The sequence below is a fragment of the Centropristis striata genome, chromosome 7 (genome assembly GCF_030273125.1).
Source record: "Centropristis striata isolate RG_2023a ecotype Rhode Island chromosome 7, C.striata_1.0, whole genome shotgun sequence".
Lineage (NCBI taxonomy): Eukaryota > Metazoa > Chordata > Actinopteri > Perciformes > Serranidae > Centropristis > Centropristis striata.
The window spans coordinates 30,646,841-30,667,621 of NC_081523.1; the positions used below are offsets into that span (position 1 = coordinate 30,646,841).

General features: G+C 40.0%; 2 protein-coding genes across 2 annotated transcripts in view; one reads left to right on the top strand and one right to left on the bottom strand.

Moving 5' to 3' along the window:
* cux2b (cut-like homeobox 2b) overlaps positions 1-8,855 on the bottom strand; it is a 100,113-nt gene extending 91,258 nt beyond the window's left edge. The window contains exon 1 of the mRNA XM_059336928.1: positions 8,317-8,855. Within this exon, the coding sequence (XP_059192911.1) occupies positions 8,317-8,379 (63 nt within the window). The 5' untranslated portion in view covers positions 8,380-8,855. The remainder of the gene's footprint in view (positions 1-8,316) is intronic.
* An 8,262-nt stretch (positions 8,856-17,117) lies between these two features.
* Positions 17,118-19,242, top strand: myl2b (myosin, light chain 2b, regulatory, cardiac, slow). Its single transcript, XM_059337197.1, has 5 exons — positions 17,118-17,224; positions 18,519-18,623; positions 18,726-18,804; positions 18,884-18,932; positions 19,017-19,242. The coding sequence occupies exons 1-5, from the start codon at positions 17,161-17,163 to the stop codon at positions 19,119-19,121; spliced, it is 402 nt and encodes a 133-aa protein (XP_059193180.1). The 5' UTR covers positions 17,118-17,160; the 3' UTR covers positions 19,122-19,242.
* The last annotated feature ends 1,539 nt before the right edge of the window (positions 19,243-20,781 follow it).

Consider the following 20,781-nt stretch of genomic DNA (forward strand, 5'->3'; position numbering starts at 1 on the left):
CCACACACCTCAACAGAATTTCTGTTCCTTAGGCATACTCTTCCTGCTCTCGCATACAGCAGAAGCCTGGAGCAATGTTTAGCTAAACCTGCTGGCCTACGTAGGCAGAGAGAGTCCCCAGAGGGCTGAACAATCAGACAATTTCAAGATCATGAAGCATTAAACCAATCCCGGCAGGGTACACTAATTAAACAGCCGAGCCCGGCACAGCCAACCAATCCCCACAGAGCAATTAAATCCATCCCCTCTAAAACACTGTGGAACCTGTCTGGGGAAAACTGCCGAGGAGTGAGAGAGAGGAGAGAAAGAGGGAGAGATGGAGAGGGGAGGGGAGGAAAATATAAAATTCTTCTGGAAAAAAAAAATGGAAAAAAAAAACTATAGGCGGAATGCAGCAGGAGGCTAACAAGGGAAATTGAAAAAGGAGCGACTCAATTCAGTTCTTTGTTCTTTTCTCCCTTTTTTGCATTAGGTTTCAAAATGTCTGCCTTTTCTCTCAGCTGGGGGTGGGTCTGTGACCACATTTAAATGCAAAAACAGTGACCCTGTTGCGATCAAAAGTTGCATATTTAATTAAGATTACAAGGTCTGGAAAGCACTCGTGAGACTGAACGGAAAGACAGAATAGCCTCAAGGCCTATATTACACACCGGCAGAGCTGCTAACACAGTTGCAAACCCTAATCAATACCCCGATGCCCTCCACTACGAAAGTAAATGAACAGGTGACAATAGAGGCATGACATCACTGAGCTTTTCAGGGAACAACAAAACCAAATAAACTGAGAGGCAGGAGACACAGAGAGATGCAGAGAGATTTTAGGATGATACTGTACCTCCTACACACCAGCTAATTACACTGCATGTGTTAACATATATAATTGCTGACATTAATAATTGATACTAAGTGAATGGGGCGATACTTTTCCAAAATCTTATGGTTACGTAGGCAAATTCTCCTGTTGTGTTATTTCCCTGGAGAGGCCCCGACAGAGTGCGAGTGTATTTTGGTGGTGTTGAAGAGGAGCCGAGAACGCCAAAGGGGTATGATTCGAGCGGGAGCGACTGTAAACCAGAGGTGTGGACAGGGAGATAGACTTGCTCTTTTCTCCACCGACTGAGGCGGTGTATAAATCACAGAGCCCAGCTTCATGTCTCCACTTCCTGTTCCTCTCCATTAAAAATGATAAACTGTACCTCTTGAAGCCACTCGCTCGCTTTAGGGTCCCAGTCTGCACCTTCCTGGTGAAGAAGCGAGAGTGCGCCGCTCAGATTTATTCTATCCCCTCCCATTGTTGGGGATGAATAAGAGAGTAATTAACTGTGTGGGGGTAGCAGCTGCACAAAGACAAGACCGGCTAACACAACAAGCCTGATCCATCTGCTTTTGCTATAACACACCTTTTGTATTATTTTGATAAATAAGAGCACATCTGCTTAGTAATAACAAATGCTGGTTTAATACTCAAAAGACCACCAAGAGGCCGTCTTTCCCGGGTCTTCTCTCTTCCCACTTAAATGAGGACAAATGGGCCTTGCAAATGGGTGGCATGCACAAGACTACTATTCCTCCAGTCTGGTAAACACACTCTGAGCAGTGGCACATAATGAGAGCGGCTGAGATCCCCAAAGACAACCTGGAGAAGGTAAGTGAAGCATTGATCTCATGAGCATGCTGGGCCCAGGAGCACCCTTCACACCGTACTAAGCCACACTACATGACAACTAACGTCAGAACACACGCCGTACAGAAGCCTGGCACTAGCACATTTGCAGGGGAAAAAAGGCATGCTTTTACTTTTGGTCATGAAGGACGGAAATGGACAGTAGAGGAATGAAATACAGCAAGTGAAACTCTGCCAAATACAGCTGAGGCATGCTAGGTAGAGAGATGGAGAGACAGAGAGAGGACAGTGGGATTCATCATAAGCCCAGTAAAATGAACAAGAAAGGACTGGTGCTCAATACGTCTGCAGTGGCGTCAGACAGTCAAAACAAATAAAGCCAAGGCCGCGGTGGAGAAGCGCAGCTCAATATGAACTTGCTGCGCATGGGACTGGCTGTCAGCAGGGAGAGAGGACACAGCTTTATACCCATGCCGATGAGCCATTACCTCTCCCCTCCTGATGCTTCCGCCTGGCTCACTGTGAGGGAAGAAGAGGCTGCCCTACCGCCATGGAGCCGTCCTCCAGCAGACTAATGTGTCCCTGAAGTTTTGTTAAAGCTGGTTATTTACTCCTGCAAAGCAATTGCTCCAGCCTAGGGGCAGCAGAATGGAGAACGTGCTGCTATGAAAAATCTGGCGTCTCTCGCTATGGAAGCACTGTCAACTACCAAGGGGGCGTTTCTGCTGAAACATTGGGGGTACTGCTTTTTGGCACGACGCTTCATACGAGAAGACATTAAAACAGCAACAGCAAGCCTCCAAATACAGCAATGTTCAACATGCAACATCAATTCTTAGCACTCATTACAAAGACTGATTATTTCTATGAAATCCTATGTCACATGTTGTCAATACCTTCAGCAGCTCTGGTTTAGAAGGAAGTTTAAAGACTCACTTCACCCAAATTACAAAATAAATTTTTCCTCACGTACCACTAGTCATGGAGGTGTGTTTTTTTTATTCAGGTTCAGGTCGAGATTTCAGTGCAAAATTTGAGTAACATCTCTTTGCTGAAAATCCATGTCCTTGTTTTTCTGTAAAATCCACAGGACAAACTGTCAACAGTTTATGTCCAGATTATTTCTTGGGCAGAAACTAGCTCCAATAAAAACTGTTCACACAGAGGTCTGTGGATTCCAACTCTGATCCATCACCATCATGTGCATCACCATCAAGGGATGGGGGACGGTATCTGATTTTATGGCAGATTATGCTAAAAAAAAATAAGTTGAGTGAGGTAAATTTCCATTATTGAAATAATCGTGAATATCACCATGTGTGCCTTGAAAAAGCAGTCTAGCTTGCTAAGGGAGAGTACTGTGTAGAGTTCCTGATTTATTTTGAAAGCCACAAACATTATAACTGTGCGGTGCGGTCCCTCTCTTCCTGTTGTAGATCTTGCTGTTCTCACCAGAGATGATTTTGTGGAGTGGAGCTGCAGTTTACTTCAGTATTTTTTCTAACCTTAACATTACTATGGCCAAAGCCTGTAAGTTAATGTTCAAATAAAACAGAATAAATCTAATTTTATACAAAATACATATTCTCCTTTAAAGTGTGTTTTAATTCCATTTTAGGAGTTTTATGCATATTTTGATAAATATCAGGATATTAGTGTGGATTGCAATTATTGTGACCAGGATAATTGTGACATGAAATATTCATACTGTCCCATGCCAATCGCCATCAAGAAGTCAGGCATTTCAGTCACTAAACAGCTGATAAAATTTGTCTCAGGAAGGAAAACATCAGCTATCTGTGAGGTAACAAAATAAAAAACACAATTTAGTCCATTTAACAAAGGTCGCTTCCATTACCGTCAGTATAAATCATGTTAAATCAAAGATGGTTGAGAATGTCTTGCTAGCAGCAGTGTGCTCAGTGCTGCCACTGGTGGTCAGAAACTATATTACCACATCAATACGAAATAAGATGCTATTCCATTTGACATAGCTTCCATCTTTGATCGTATACCGTTTGTATCGACCGTAATGGAAGAGACCTTTCTTTTTTTTTGTTGCTTTTGGCCCACCGAATCATTTTCCCCATGTTATAGTTAATTAAAGGAGATGAACTGTTTTTAACATTCTTCCTGTAACAAATCTTATGAGCATGGACTGAAAAGTTAACAAGATAGTGATGCAGAGCAGTGATACATAGCATGATATTGAAAGACACTTGCTGCAGCTGTTATTTCGAAACTTGCATTAACCACTATTGCATTAGGGTGGAGGCAAACCTCAGACATATATGTCAAAACCTGGCAAAATAAAGAAAAAGCTAAATGCATGGCTAAAATTATTAAGATTAAAATTAAGTATTTTTGTAGTTTGCATGAAGTAATCCTTTAATATTAAAGCGTTCAGGACATTTCAAGTATACAATTGCTGATATAGACAGTAACAGCATCACAGCCAGGCTTATCAAAGAGCAGCACATACAGCAGTCTGCAAACAGGAGCACAAGCAAAGCAAAATGATTGGATAGGTATGGAAATCTACTTGAAGGAAGGTCAAAGTGATTAAGCTGACATTAATGACAGGCCTAGTCTTCCTGTGAGAATGCTCACCGTAGCTGTCTCTAAACCCATTTGTCATTCTGCTTCCAACGCTGAAGCATCTGCTTTGAAGTCTCTACCACTAATGCTACACAGAGAGGTTAAACAGCTTAATGCTGAAGTCTGTTTCACTCCTCTCGCTCTCTAATGTTCCCTGCGTTTTATGTACCAGGGTTATGGCTCCTGGATTTCACATCTCAATTTGCCCCAGATAGTCCTGTAAAAGCTCCTCTCTTTCTTATTTGCTTTGTTGTCACTGTCAAAGGAAGAGAGGGGCAATCCGAAGGAAACGGGACCGTGACAGACATGCCCCACCCATCGATTCACAGAAGTGGTAATAATGAAAGCATGTTAAGAAATGTTTATATGGGAGGCATGCACGACTCAAACCGCTGCTGATTATGATGATGGGGCAGCTTTTACATTCAAACACAGCACTTAATCTGCTGAGGATTTGAAAGACCTGACAACAAAAGACAAGTCTTGAAAAATGAGATAATGAGCACATATAGTGCCAACTGTGGAGGTCAACTTTAAAGCCTTTTATATCTATCACAGCATATGAATGGAACGATACAGGCATTATGATAAATAATACAAGATGTGAGGCGCTCTGGACTCACTTATTCTCCACTACAATGAGATTATACTGATGCATGTGACATTAACAATATGAGCAAACAAATATATGAAAGCATGAATGAAATAGAGACAGAGACCGATTTTCACAGCCAATTTGAGATTGCAGGGTTGGTGTGTGTGTGTGTGTGTGTGGGAGCTACTGGCAAACAGCACACAGAGCAGGCTGGCAGCGGAGGCAGCCAGGCTCACAGGCTGCAAAGCAATTTCACTGTTTGGCAATACTGTTGTCTCTGTGTGCGGATTAGAGCTGACACCAGAGCAACTGAGTCATGCTAAATGTAGTACAATCACAAGCTTTTGTTCCTGATCTAAAACCCCACTGCCTCTTAGATTCATGGAAGAGAGAATGGAAACAAGGCGAAGAAATGGTAACAAATAAGCGGAGCATTATTTCGCTGTATGAGCGCAGCATTGCGACATCGCTTAAAACAACAGAGGGATAAAAGTAACTTGTAGTAAAGGCATGGAGCCAAAGTTTTCTAAAGTAAAAGCAAATACAAGTCTTTTTTTCTCTGCTTTGATGATACCCTTGCATTTTTTACAGAGAGCTTAAAGGGCAATTAAAAGGTAATAATATATGTGATAAATTCATTAAAAATACAACATTTCGGCTGATAGGAAAAGATACTGCATTTCTGCCACGTTTGACCACACATTCTCATCATCTGGCTCTGCAAAGTCTTTCTACAGGCCCAATGCTCTCTCTCCAGGTACTGTATTGGCCCAGAGTTGTTTTTGGGCCTGGCAGGACCTGGCAGGACAGACCCTGACCCGTCCTTTTCATGCTCGCCCACGGAAATGCCATCTGGCTGGTGTGAATGATTACCACAGCAACGGCCGGGTGACCTGCAGCCAGCAGGAACCAAGGTCACTCCACCTCAGCGCTTCGCACTTTCCCTGCCCTCTTTTCATCAGCCTGCAGGTGAATTATTCATCCTGTACAACTCGGAGGCACAAATCTACTGCACAAACACTAAAAAACTGCATACTCAGTTTACTGATATAATAACGTGTAATGAGAAAATAAATGTTCCAGCGTGAACTGCTAAAATAAATAGCTCGTAGATGTCCTCAGATATAACAGGAATGCTGCTCTGTATGGGTTTAGATGAGGAAACAGCTGTAATGATTTTAAACTGCCAGAACTGGCTCCAGCCATGACTGAATGAGAAATAAGTGAATTAATTGATTTCTGACATATGTAGCAGATGATGTCACATTTAAGCTACAGGCATGTTTGCAACAAGAGGCGTGTAAGAATATTTAGCAGAGACTCTGACAATAAGATAGTGTGATCAAATATACACTCCCCTGCAAAACAATAAATGTTTAAGCACTAAATTATCAGAATCTTAGGAGAAAAGATAACCACCACTTTCAACACATGCATGCGTTTTGTGTGCTATTTAACTGTCACACCATCATAACCCAAACTTTAAACGATTAACAAATCCGATGCATCTAAAGCACACTTTTCGAGACCAGACACTGAAATCAGTGCATGCTATTCGCTATAATTCAATTTATATCTTCTGCATATGTGCATTTTATCTTATTTAATATTATTTTATTAAGACTGAAATGTATCTTTCTGCAAGTATCTATTTTTACAAACTAACCTGTTTGCAAAAGTATCCATGTAATTGACTGTGTTTTACTCATGGTTCATAATCACCTGGAACACATGGAAATAGAATCCAAAAGCCTTAAACCTGCAGAGGTGAGCACCTAAATTAAATGCTTCCACCTTCCACCTATTCCTCATTGGTGGAATTATATACAAATGTAGGTACTACTAGGTATGAATGTTAATCTATATGAACAAAAAAGGTCATTCAAGGGAACACAAGCATGAACCATTTTTCTGCAGGTATCAATATATATATATATATATATATATATATATATATATATAAATGGCTGTATGGCTTATGGTGGTCACAGACTGGAGGCTACCCTTTTTATTATATACCACTACATCACAGCTCATGACACTAGGTAATGGCTTGGGCATCCTTAAGGGGCAGTTCAGATTTAGCTCCTAGGCTACTCAGTCACATTTAATGAAAAACCTTGAATGTATACATCTATCACAAATGTTCCACGGTCCTCTGGAGCCGGGGTGAGTCAGGATGAGAAGCCTGCAGAGAGGACGCTACATGAAGCCGCAACAACAATAGCTCCCTCGCCCCTGTGGATCCCAGCCTGGATGAGAGAGAGGTCCAGCGGCTGGGAGCTGGAATAACACTCGACCAACACAAGACAACCGAGAGCCACCAGATCTGATTTCTCCTCCTCGGTAGGCTTTTCCGAGGGACACGGACTGCCATGCTCCTGTCATTTCTCATGTTACAGAACATCAGTCAAACGGCAGAGACGTTGCCCTTGCGCCGGCCGAGGCTGATTTACAAACATTAGCGGGGAATACAATTACACAGCCCCCCCCGGCCGAGCAGCCCTATGCGGCTCCAGGAGAGAGGAGGAGGAGGGGGGGAGTGGACACTGAAAACACCGTTTAGCTTTCCCAACCTTATTTTAACGTTTGCTTTCAGAAATACTACCGTATAGCATGTCAGCATTGTGGTTTATAAATTCAACTTTCAGCTCAGCGGGTTAACCTATCCAGGCTAGGTGCTGACATGCTATTTAATAGGAATATATAGGTACACGTTATGGCTGTGATACAAACAAACTGCTCACCTGCCACATTCTCCACGCTATTAATTAGAAACATTTTTGTGCCAGCGACAAAACAGTGCAGCGCTTCAACACTTAACAGCTCGTCTTTTTGAACAAGTAACTGGTTGTATGTTGCTCTGTCAGCGGCGACTAACCTCTCTAAATGTACAGTCTGCACAAATGAAAAATATTATTTTTCATTAAATGTCCGAACAGAATGCCTAATGTCCACAAAATAAACTTTCCCAAACACAAATAAAACTTCCCAACATGCAAATTGTCAAGATACAAAAATGTAAAATGACAAGAATTGTACTATAGCCTACTGAAAGATGCAGCAGCAACGCAACGGCCGTCGACACGAACCGCATAAAACATTAAGCTGGTGGAAAAAGTTACAGCCTATGTCCAAGAACAGAGATTCGGGGCGCATTAAAAGTTTCCGTACATGTAAGTACGCCGGTGCTGGTCGCGGACAATAAAGAGTAAAAAAGGCAGAAAAGCTAATGCATGTAAACATCAGTGCTGTCCGCGGTGCTGATCCCAGATCGGTGTGGCTAACACAGAGGCTGTGCTGCTCCACGGTCGCTCCACCGCGGATCAATGATTGAACTGAACAAAGGCAGAAGAGAGATCAATTTCTAATAACTATCAATGCAAACACCGCTAGCTTTCGCCTTACATTCACCCAAAACGAGATAACACACACCAGAGTACAGTAACAAGACATACCGCTGGAAAAATAAACCGAGAAAGGTGAGAATAGCACTAACCTGAAGCCGCCGTAGATCAAATTTCTTCCAATATTGAAACATCGATCCTACATCGGCGGCCATCTTGGGGGATATTGAGGAGATTTTTTTCAGCGGCTGCAATAAATATGTGGGCTGGATTCCCCCTCGTTAAACAACGTTTACGATCACCGGTCCCACTTTAGAAAAAAAATAACGAACTGACTTTACACGAGACTCCGCCGATATGTTTGACAAGTGTGCCAACATGTTTTTGTGGAAGTAAGAAGAAAAAAAGTAGACGATATTTTTGGTGAACTGCTCGGGTCTTTGAAAAGTAAAGAGCAAGTGTGTCCGTGCCTCCGTCCCCAACATTAACTGGACAATTGCACTTGATTTTGCTTTGGCAAAGTTATCAATACTGACGTAAAGCCCGGGGTTGATCAATACCGTCTGGAAAAGGGAAGGAGATGATGTGTAGATTAGTGGAGTTCAGGGAATTTAGCCAAGCCTACTTTTTTTTTTTTTTTTTTTTAACACTGTTTATTACAGGAGCATACGGGACACCTACATTTAGAGGCAGTGCTGGAAATTAAGATACAATATCGACATATGGAGTCTACTATTATTAGACTGTCGTTTAACGTTAGTCCACATGTCGTTTTCTCATTATGCAAATTAGACTAAATATATTAATTTAACTTACATTATATGTTGCTATTATGTTTTTTTACTAATTTGATTACTTTTGCATATCAATACAGTCTCTGTGACTGTATTGATTATTTCTGTTTAAATGTGCATCATATTAATAGAAAATAATAACATAAAAGCATGCTCGCATGAAGTATAAGACCATAAACATGTGCTTTTAGATTGGAATGAAAAATATTTTTTTGAAATTGCAAATGTGTTAATATGTTAAGCAGTATTCCAGGCCAATATTAACGGTCTCATGTTTTACTTTGTCTAACTTAATAAAGCATGAGGGTGCTCTCTTTGTCTATTTAGAATAACTCATTCCTCTGGTCAGGGAGCACAGAGGCTGCTGTAGTGCTACAATACTGGTGCCAGGTGCTCCCCCTGCTGACACCACTGCAAGGTTGTGTGCAGATGAGCATTGTATGATTTCCTCCATTAATTATAGTATTATAACTGAGTGAAAGTATCCATCAAAACCAAAGCTTTAGTCCACATTATTCATTCTGGTCAACATACAGCAGCCTCACAGTGGCTTCTAGCCAATATGAAAATCAGTTTCAGGTAGAAAATAATATCCTCATGGGTTATATTTATAGCACTGCGGGGGACAATGACATATTCCTCTGCCATAGACAAACACCTGAGGGGGAAGATTATTAAAAGTTTTGCTTATTGCATTTTATTTGTGGCTCTAGGGTAAGGCTAAAATGCAAGATTCAAATATAGAAAGGAAGATAAGAATACCAGGATTCACAGCTGAGCTTAAGCAGATGGCTTCTAATTTTTACAAGTCATGAAATATGGACAACAATATTAGAACATTGAAGTAATAATTAATATGTCCTCAGTTTGGTGATATTTTATGATTTCCTGACTTAGGATCTGATCAGTATTCAACCTATTTTGTAATTAACTAATTGTCTCCTTGCGTAGAATAATTCTTTAAGACACACTTTAACAGAGGGGTGAAAGGGCATAGTCAGCTGGGAGTGACACCAGAACAGGCTGTGAGTAAGGACCTACAGTACATACTGTTTTCTCAGTTGAATCTTTCACCTTGTCTCTGTGCCAAGAGCATACACCGCTCGGGCCAAAGAAATTATCTTTTGCAAGCAAAGTGTTTGTAATCACAGACATTCTCAGATAGTGGATAGAAACACTGGAATGGAAAACAACAGGAATGTAGAGCACCCAGGTGAGGGTCAGTCTGTTGGGCCCCTGAATCCACATCAGCCAGGTAAAAAATAGCTAAATCTAGTGGCCTCTATCAGTTCTGTACTTCTGAATATAATCTTGATCTCACAGTCACCACTGTCATCAACAAAGCACTACGGGCCTCTTCCAGGAACCTTTCAACCCTTTCAAATTAAAACATAATTCTGAAAAAGCTTAATCTAAAAAGTAATGTGTGGTTACTTAAAATTAGGAGTGTGCGCACAGAAGGGAAATTATCCAAGAGCAAGAAAATCATTGTTTTGATGAGGTCAGTGGATGAGGGATTTCAAAGAACTGTGATTCTTGGGAACAATGGCAGGGCATCTGTATGAAAATGCTGACAGTGTATTTAATAAAACGGCATATTGTTTGAGTGATAGAGCTTCTTTGATCTTGTTTGATGAATTTATGGCGGTAAAAAGCTCCATCTGAACCACCATTCAACAAACGTAGTCACACACCCTGCTCATTCTAGTATCTACAACAAGTTTCTACAGCTGCTTTTAGAGCCCTTTGACTCTTGTTGTCCAGGAGGATGTACAGTATAGACTGTAGTGCTAGACACACGACAATAGTCATCAGTAAGGAATTCATTTCTGAAGAATCTGACAGTTGTCCACTATAACCAGACCTAGAGTAAGCATCTAATAGCATCTTGAGTCTGGCAGACTTGATTATAATTAGAGCAAGACCAATATTTTAATCAGCCGATATCGGCCTATCATAGATATCCTGTTATATATTAGCATTGGTGTAAATAGGCGTTTTTGGAGCGGAGGAACTTTTTAATAGATAGTAAGAACTTAGCTCTAAGGACCCCCCTTTGTTATCGTGTCCGCCCCACAAGAACTAGGAACAACTGTAGTTCTCAGAGTCCCGTTTTGAGGAGCTTTTCAGAGTAGGCACTCTTCCAACAGAAGATGAATCATGTAAGTGTTCTTTGGTCGAACAGCCAATGCAGCACTGGCGACCAGCATTCTTAAAAAACTGTTCGCCATGTAAACAATAGACTACACAAAACAAAAACTACAGCTTGTATTTTTTTTTTTTAAATGGAACAAAACACCGTCAAGTGGACCAACAGTGAAGTCCAGGCTTTAACTGAGCATATATGTGATTTGGGGGAAATACAAACGCGGTTGGCTAACGCCACTTCATCGTTCCTGTTGGCTGTGCGAATGGAAACAGAAAAAGCCTCTTGAAAGTTTGTAGTTCTGAGAGGAACTCCCAGTGGTAATTCTTTATGACAGTTAATTCTTAAAGAAAGCAGCCTCCTGAGTACCTTGGCATTGGCAGTGCAATATCAGTGCACAAGCCACAAACGGTCTATTTTCATTCCAGCTTTAAAATCCACCATATCGGCTGCCATATCAGTAATCAGTGAATTTTTTCCCTCTGAAATTGGCTTCGGTCTCGATCTTTAAAGTCACATTTTGGCCTGGCCCCTCTCTTTGACAGAATGTCAGTGTTTTACCATTTGGGGTTACTTTTTAACAATTATTACCTTGGTTGCCATAGCAACATTTATTTAACCAAACAAGTGGGTTAAAATAAAATAGAATGATGGACTGCCAGAATGTGAAAGGTTGGTGCTTTGACTGAGCAGGTTCACATTTGTAACAGCATGCCATTACAGTTGTTAGCAGGAGCAAGGTTAAGTCTTGAAACTGTAATCATATGCATTCCAGTTGTCTTCTATTGAACCTTTCCTTAAGCTGCTAAAAGTATTATTTACAATGAGAGTATGGAGCGTGTACCGCTCCAGAAAGGCCCACCCATTTGTTTGCCTTCTCATGAAAAGCAGTACTATTCTCTACCTTCCTGAACCGATCAATACAAGGACCTGCCTGTATTGATGAAGGTTACTATGCTTCTGCATTATGACTGTTTTAAAATGAATATTTGGGTGTAGGTGGGTGATTAGTGGACCAGATGAAGGTTTATTAAAATATTATATATATTCATTGTAAAAATGTGACAATGTCTTGCAATTTTGTGCATAGAAATCAACATAATGAAATACCTCATTCGGTGCACAATGCAGTTTATTAAAGGTGTTTTTTATGGGAACTAAAATTACAATACGCACACACAAGTATTTGTTTCAAATAAGACGGAACAACAGAAACCACAGTGAGTTGATTCAGTGTTGCTGAGAATGAGTCAAAATTAGATTCCTGTGGTGGTTTAGGTGCTGGATGCTGTGGGTTGATAGCACTACCCAATGGACAAGATAGGTAAGTGAATGGTCAAAGAAATAAAGTCTGGAGTGTGCAAACATGAAATCCACTCCACATTTACTAAACATGCAAATTTTAAACATATGGTTATACCTTATCCACTGTTTGCCTGAAAATGTGAGCTTTATAAGCTGGTCCACCTGTAGACCTTGTCACAGCAAACATTCTGACTTGTCAAAGCAGGGAAAGCATAGGTGCAACTAATAGCATTAATGATGTTCCAGTAAGCCATATCTGTGAAGCATTATGCATAATACCAGGACCCTGGAACTGGAACATCCTTAATCAAGGTTATTGATTACACCTGTGCTTTCCCAGCTATGGCATGTCAAAATATCTGCTGAGAAAAAGATGGATTTCAGCCACAAAACTTAAATGAACTAACTAGTAATATTCAGAAAAGTTTTTAGCTGTTTACAAACTTGAATTAACAAAATTCAGATGATCACCATAAAAACTATACTTAACCAACCATCCAAAAGGCTGTGTGTAATTTCTGTCTCCAGTTGTGTAAATGTTTAAAGGGTCATACCCAGTGTGACTGAGGTGAACCAACCAATTCAAACCTACTGCTACACTCATTTCATAAAAGTGTCTACAAAGTAGTCAAAATGTAGGTTTGCAGTTCTCAAACAGCTATCATATTTATACAACCTTGATTTAAAAAAAAAAAGGATGTTATGTTAAATGTAAATAAACAGAACTAGTGCAGTGCCCGTAGGAAATATGTATTCGTATAGTGGGAGATTAAGTAGATTTTTCAATTATGACCAAATGAGGTTGTGTGTGAAAGTGGGATGTACAATGAGGTGTAACACTCTTGCGTAGTGTAATGCAACATAAGAAGTGAATAAAGCTAAATCTCAGCATGCTAATTGCGAATCACAGAATTTGCACATTACATGCAGATAAAACACTTACTTTACATAAGATACACACACCATCGAGCACATATACATTGAACATTGATATTTACTGGAAACTATTAAATTATTATTGGAAAATCAACCCTTGTAGCGCACTTTAAAACTCTGAAAGACAGGTAGGCTAAATAGACTTACAGATGAGATGAGTCAGGCAAGGAAATCCAGAGCGAATTGTGTTACTGACCAAGTGTAGGCCTATCACACAATGACGTAAAAATAAAAATAAAAGGCGTCCGATCGGAAAGTGCAATGCTGCAACACGTCCTACGTAAATAATGATATTTTGAAAAATGAATAAAAAAATCGAGGATGCACACTTTTGTGCCATGCGCAAGCCACATACGAAATCTGAGGTCAGTCTGACTAACGGTCAGTGAGATATGCCCTAGACACACACACACACACACACACACACACACACACACACAGACGCTTCTTGCTTTTTTAGATGGATGCAATAATTTTGTTAATCCTTTTTGACATATATTCCATTGAAAACTATATAAAAACAATAAATCAGTATATTTAAGGTTTGTTTTGACTTATCAACTTATCAACGACAGGGTACACCATGGACAGATCCCCAGACTTCCACAAGCAGACATAAAGAGACAGACAACCATTCACACTCAAATCTGTTTGAAACAATCCAACAGCTTAATTGACAGGTAGGGTGCTTCCTTGAAAGGCTCAGTTGTTCACAAGCAAGGATGGGGTGAGGTTAACGCTTGTAAAACAATTTTTATAGTAAATATACACTCCTTCTCAAATAGAATCATTGTATACCTACAATAAACAATAAAGTTGATAATTGTCTTTGTACAGTTTTCAATTGAAGATATATCAAAAAAGAATTAGCAAATTCTACGTTTTAGACAGCATACCAACTTTTTTGGAATCAGGGCTGTGGTTCAAACACTAAAAATTGTCGTTTTATATTCAGAGAAGTCATAAAAGTACCTTTGTGACTGCGAGATCTCCTTCAAACATGTTTTAAGACATAAAATACTCATAATTATTACTTCAATGTTATGTGGCTATCAAAAAAAATGCTTGTTAAATATTCTTAAAAACTCCTTTATTCCTTTTATGTCATTGAAAAATCTAAATATTCATTCAGTTTAACTGCAGTTTAACGGACACAGGAGATCTGTTACTTCACTGCAGTCCATTCTCAGTGATGGTATACTGGAGGTTTCATGTTACCACATCACACTTGTGCAAATAGCATACAAGGACATGATTGAGCAGAAGAATGTTAAAATAGTCTTCTAGTGTCAAACTTTGCACATATTCTGCACAGTGAAGCTCAAACATCAAACATGTAAAGTCACTATAAGCAGAACCAGAGTGAATAAAGTGTTTACTGTGAGTGTGTAATGTTCATTGGTTGGATTGGATTAAAGCTGGAGTGCTGGCCTTTAGCAGAAAACATGAATGTCCATTACATTTGAGTTCACACTGCTGATTAATCCTGTCACCAAGAATTTCGTGCCTAATGTCTATGCAAGTAAACAACAAATAAATTACATCTATTCAAAGAGTAATAGGTTAATATTTGGGACTGACCTTCCTCTTAAAATCCACTTCTATTATCACAAAAAATGACCTCATACAGTGATGTATTATGTATCAAATTGAGTACTAACCGGTCTGTGGCTGAATGTGACTGTATGGATAACAACAGCAACACTACCTAGTGTATGAACAATGTTTCCTGCTAATGTTTTCCACAGTAGGGCATGCTGTTTATAATCAGGTCTTATTGGAGCTCAGACCACTTCAACTAACAGTTCTGTTTATTGTGCTACCGAGAAACTGCTGCCACCATAGCATGGTTTTGGTCCCTGTGGCGAACTAACAGGACAGCTGGGAGATAGATCCCATCAAGTGCAACTGTCAGTCACAAACAATTGTCCTTCATGAGCCAAAGGTATGTCCTGTTGTTATTCCTGGGTCTCAGTAATGGGGTATGTGTGTTTGGCTATTATCCCTAAATCTCATGAACTCTGACAATGGGGGGCGGAGTTGGTGGAGAGGGAATTGTCTTCTTTACCTGGCCCTCTGACTAAAGAAGGCATTGAGTATTAATAGCCCATAAGCATACCCTATTATTTAGGGGAGAGGAGTTGGTATATCTACCCCTTGTTTTGTGCGCCGGCCATCATAAAGCAGCAGGGACAGTGCTTGGTCCTCATCAGCTACCACTGAAATATGGTGAGTGGACACACATTTATTGTCATTTATTCTTGTTTCAAGTCACACTAGGCTGCTGCATGTGTTCATTTAGAATATTGTATTCTATCTACTGTCATGGCATGTTTTGATGAATTATACATCTTGCTCTTCTCACACCAATGATGATGAATCAATATACCCCATGTCAATATTCGTTTGGGTGCTGAATACAGATCAACAAAAAGATCATCAATAGGACAGCACTCCAACTGTCCTATTGATGATCTTATTTATTGACCCCATGATTTATTGATTATTTCGTCTTCTCACAATGTTGAAAAAAGAAATAAAAAATATGATATGTACTGGTAATTGTAGCATGGAGAGGAGAACAGGAGAAACAAAGGAGAGGAGAGGAAAAGAAGGAGGACAAGAAAAAAAGAGGAGCGGAAATAAGGAGAGGAAAGAGGAGGGACAAAGGAAAGGAAAGGAAGGAAAGGAAAGGAGAGGAAGGAAAGGAAAGGAAAGGAAAGGAAAGGAAAGGAAAGGAAAGGAAAGGAAAGGAAAGGAAAGGAAAGGAAAAGAAAGGAAAGGAAAGGAAAGGAAAGGAAAGGAAAGGAAAGGAAAGGAAAGGAAAAGAAAGGAAAGGAAAGGAAAGGAGGATAGAGGAGCAACAGGTACAGGCTATTAAATGTATTATTGATCCAAGAAGTTTCTGTCGGTCCTCTCAGAATGATCTGCAGTGGGCAGCATCATGAAAGAGCAAAGTCTGCCTCACATCCCTCATCATCGCATGAATCCTCTTAAAACAAAATAAAGAAATAAATGGAACTGAGCGCCAGAGGTCCCGTCCATGAGATATACAAGTGCTCGAAAGCTAATCCACAACAAGGGTTAGACAGCAGCTGTCGGGAGGCCCGTGAATCCAAGCACTATGATGTCATCGCGCTGCACCCCCTTACACTGTTTTTCATAGTTCCTTGGCAGTCATGTAAATAGCTCGACATAATCCTTGCCTCCCAGGGATTTCTGATCAAACAGGGCTCAGTGTACCATCCTGTCATCACCCAGGCCCTATAGAATAATCCCCCGTGTGATCCTGGGACTGTGGGAGTGCGGGCAGCGGACCACACCCTCCCCAGGCTTAGTCTGCATTCTCACAAAATTGGAGGCTTGAGTAAATATTTCCATAACAAACTGACAGTGTTTGTAATCCCTTCTAATGAAATGCGTGCCCTGGTATAAACCTTGCCTGTTGTGCAATTAATGCCCCCACACTCGCTAAGTTTGCTGATCATTGGCTCATTATCATAAGCGCATGTGTCACAGTAAAACCGATAATGAGTGAAGCTGAAGCAGAGAGCCAGGTGATGATCGTGCCATTAGTATTGGATCTAATTAGAGTGTCATTGTCAAACCCTGCAGTCACCCAAGAAAGCAAAGAAGAGAGCAGAGGGAGCCGGCTCCAATGTGTTCTCCATGTTTGAACAGGCCCAGATCCAGGAGTTCAAAGAAGTCAGTGCTCTGCCAAATGTTTTCTATTACTTTGAAATTGAGCAGTTTGCTCTGCCTGAATGCTTACTGTGCAGCGTGTAACAATACAACTTCTGCAGGCTTTCACGATCATGGATCAAAACAGAGACGGTTTCATTGACAAGAATGACCTGAGAGACACTTTTGCAGCTTTAGGTAGGGACACCTGTGTGTCTGTTTATGTGTATATGTCACTTTCCTGTTATGAGAGTTCCACATGGTTACATTTCATAGAAGTGTTGTAAACTGAACTTTCAAGAGAGAAAAACTGGCATGGCCATTTTCAAAGGGATCCCTTGACCCCTGACCTCAAGATATCTGAGAATGGGTTTGATGGGTAGCCTACCCACAAGTCTCCTCCTTACAGATGTGCTCACTTATGCAAATCCCATACACCATCTATCATCCATAATGTCATTAAAAGATTCATAGAACCCAGAGAAATATCTTTACTTCAGAAGCAAGACCAAAAACAAACATAAGATGCCTGTGACCTTTGACCTCTCAGGCATCAGTGCATTAAAACCAACCATGAGTGTATAAAGCACATTGCTACATGGGCCCGGTAACACAAACATGCCTATAGCCAGAGGTCATCAAAGATGAATTGATACAAAGTGGAAAAGGGAGCTGAGGTCTGGCAAGTCCATCATGGACCAGCCATGTCATGATATCTTGTCAGCAAGGGGGCCACTGACCTCAAGATATCGGCATGAAATGGGTTATTGGAGTACTCATGAGCCTCCCCTTTAGAGACATGCCCACTTTATGCTAATCCTATGCAGTTTTGGATAAATTGTAAAAAAACGTGCCGTTTTTCTCATGTAGTACAAATATATGTAGTGTATTTAGCATATGTATGATCGTCCCCATAGTAGCCCCTTAATTTTAGTGAGACCATTTTTTTAACTTGACCTCAATGTATAAAATGACATATTGTGACCAAAGCGGAAACTCATGAAACTTTACAACCGCCATCTAGAGACCTAAAGCATTCAGAGGATGTATAGCAGTCCTAGTTATTTTGACAATAAGATGGCTTCTCAGCAGTTTGCAGAACAGAAATGCTCACCGTGAAATCAGTGAAAAAATGCAATTCTTGAAGAGATTTCCAAGATGTCAAGGTTTTTGAAGCCAAATCACAGCATGGCTTTTTCAATAGTGTCCCTCAAGTTGTAGACTTTAACACAAAGTAATAAATGGCAACAACCCAAAAGTTGCTAAAATGGATCTTTGGTAGGAAGGGGTGGAGTGTGAGCAGTTCCTGCTTTTCTTTGTCTTATACAATGTAAACTGAATATCTTCAAGCACTATGGGGAGCTGCAATATTATGAGGCATCTTTCACTTTTTCTAATACTGTAAACAAAAATAACTGTAAATAACAGTAAGACTGATCAATAATGAAAATAAGTTTTAGTTGCAGCTCTTGTGTCTGTCATCCTTCTCCAGGCCGTTTAAATGTCAAGCAGGAAGAGATTGATGAGATGCTGAAGGAGGCACCAGGACCGATTAATTTCACAGTCTTTCTCACCATGTTTGGAGAGAAACTTAAAGGTGAGCTATAAAAATAAGTTATAAAATATCCCAGCATTCCATGGCAATTCTGGGAAAAAGGGGTGACCTTTGTTTTCATTTTCATCAACTGCCACCGTTCAGGTGCTGACCCGGAGGAGACCATCCTCAATGCTTTCAAAGTCTTTGATCCTGAGGGAAAGGGGTCGTTAAAGAAAGACTTGTGAGTTACAGTCACTGCTCTGTTTTTGGATGAGTTGAACGTTCAGTCTGCTCATCATCACTGCTTGTGTTCACTACAGTGTGACAGAGATGTTGACAACGCAGGCAGACAGGTTCTCTCCTGAAGAGGTTAGAGCTCCTTTTTTGAGTTTTGATAAAAGATATTATTTACACCAAATATTAATCAATTTTTTTCTTACGTCATGCCCGCAGATGGAACAGATGTTTGCAGCATTCCCACCAGATGTAGCAGGAAACCTAGACTACAAGAACCTGGTCCATATCATCACACACGGTGAAGAGAAAGACCAAGAATAGATTATTCCTGAAATTGGCCTCTGGACTTTTAAACCAATGGGTTTAAACCAATCATGTTTGTGCTGAAATATCATGCAGACTACAGCATACACAAAAAAAGGTTAAAATGGACTATTTAGCATGAACCACATGACTTTGCATCAATTAAAGCGCCCATGTCATAAAAAGCAAGATTTCCATGTCTTTTATTTGATATCTATAAAGAAAGTCTTGGTGCTATATAAATAAGTATCAAAATGCTTGGAGAAATGCACACAGCCAGTATTCACAAGCTGTGTCTCGAAAACAGCCATCAGGACTTCTATAAAGTTTTCATGTCATAACTATATTATATATAGGTAGAAAGTGCTGTTACAGTGCCATTATGGGAAAAACACATCAAACATGTAGTGCAGTTTGCTGCAATAATTAGACCTGTCTGCAGCCAGAATGCGTATTCCTGTGTTTCAGGGAAAGATCCTGTTTACTGATTGCCTGCAGCCTGCAATTCACACCTCTAGTTAAATTTATCCCAACTTTTAGTTTGCCCTCACTACGCCTCTAAATCAAACAGCTGAGCTCGGAGTAACTACCACAGCTTTGCATAGACATTGCAAACCTTATACATAAATATCTTTTCCTAAACTTTCCTACATTATTTATCTGTTTTATACCACTTGCACTATACTGCATATATCCTCTGCGTATATGTATATAAATGTATATGTATATTAATATATTAGTTTAGTGTATATATTATTTTATTTATTGTTCATATTTGTTGTTCATATTACTACAAACAACAACCTATTTCACATGCTACAATCTACTTTTTGCTAATGTGCATTGTCTATGAAATACAAAATACTCTAAACAAAAAACATTAAAACAAAAAACCCCATGTGCAATATTAATAATAAAGTATTTGATGTATATAAGGTGTATATAATGTATGTATATCATGTATGTATATGTCTTTTTTATTCTTTATTCAGTTTTTATATGTCTATATGTCTGTATCTTAAGCTGCTGTGATGACTAAATATCCCACTGTGGGATAAAGAAAGTCCAATCTTGTCGCATGCCAGCTCGCTGCAGGCTGCTGCTTGGTGTGTTTTCGGTGTAACAGTCATTCCCCGGCTGCAGTGATGCAACAGAGGACATGCAGAAGACCCTGAAAAACTGACCAATCAGAGCAGAGTGTTTCAGGCAGAGAGTGAATGCAGGTATAGACAGCATGAAGGTAATGTGTTCTGTGAAAATTGAAGCATGTAAACATATTCTTGTACAAACCTAAAAAAGTAAGAACCTTAAAATAAGCATAATGCATCCCCTTATGTGATCTCTATTGAAATGTAAGCTTTGAAATTCAACTTTAAAGAGATCACAGGAAGTACAATATGTTTTGACATGAGGTTTTGGCTGAATAAAAAAAGGGAAGTGACAGTGGGTATCACTGGGAGTAGCACTGAAGAAGGTATTTGCAAAGATCCACTCACATTTATATTTGCACATCCACAAAGTTTTGTTGATGTGTGAGATTCCCAGTGGTCAGGAGGTTAAACATGCAGGCATATAGATCTGTGTATGGCTTTACTTCCTAAAAGCTTTTTCAGTAGTGATGTTTATATTAGTGAGATAATCACTTTATTTTAAGTTCAGTGCGAACTGTGCAGTAGGA

Excerpts from the sequence above, each read along its gene's own strand:
- myl2b (XM_059337197.1), top strand. The coding sequence starts at position 17,161 with ATGGATCAAAACAGAGACGGTTTCATTGACAAGAATGACCTGAGAGAC. Across the intron at positions 18,805-18,883 it reads GGGTCGTTAAAGAAAGACTT|TGTGACAGAGATGTTGACAA; the intron begins GTGAGTTACAGT and ends TGTTCACTACAG. Across the intron at positions 18,933-19,016 it reads ACAGGTTCTCTCCTGAAGAG|ATGGAACAGATGTTTGCAGC; the intron begins GTTAGAGCTCCT and ends TCATGCCCGCAG.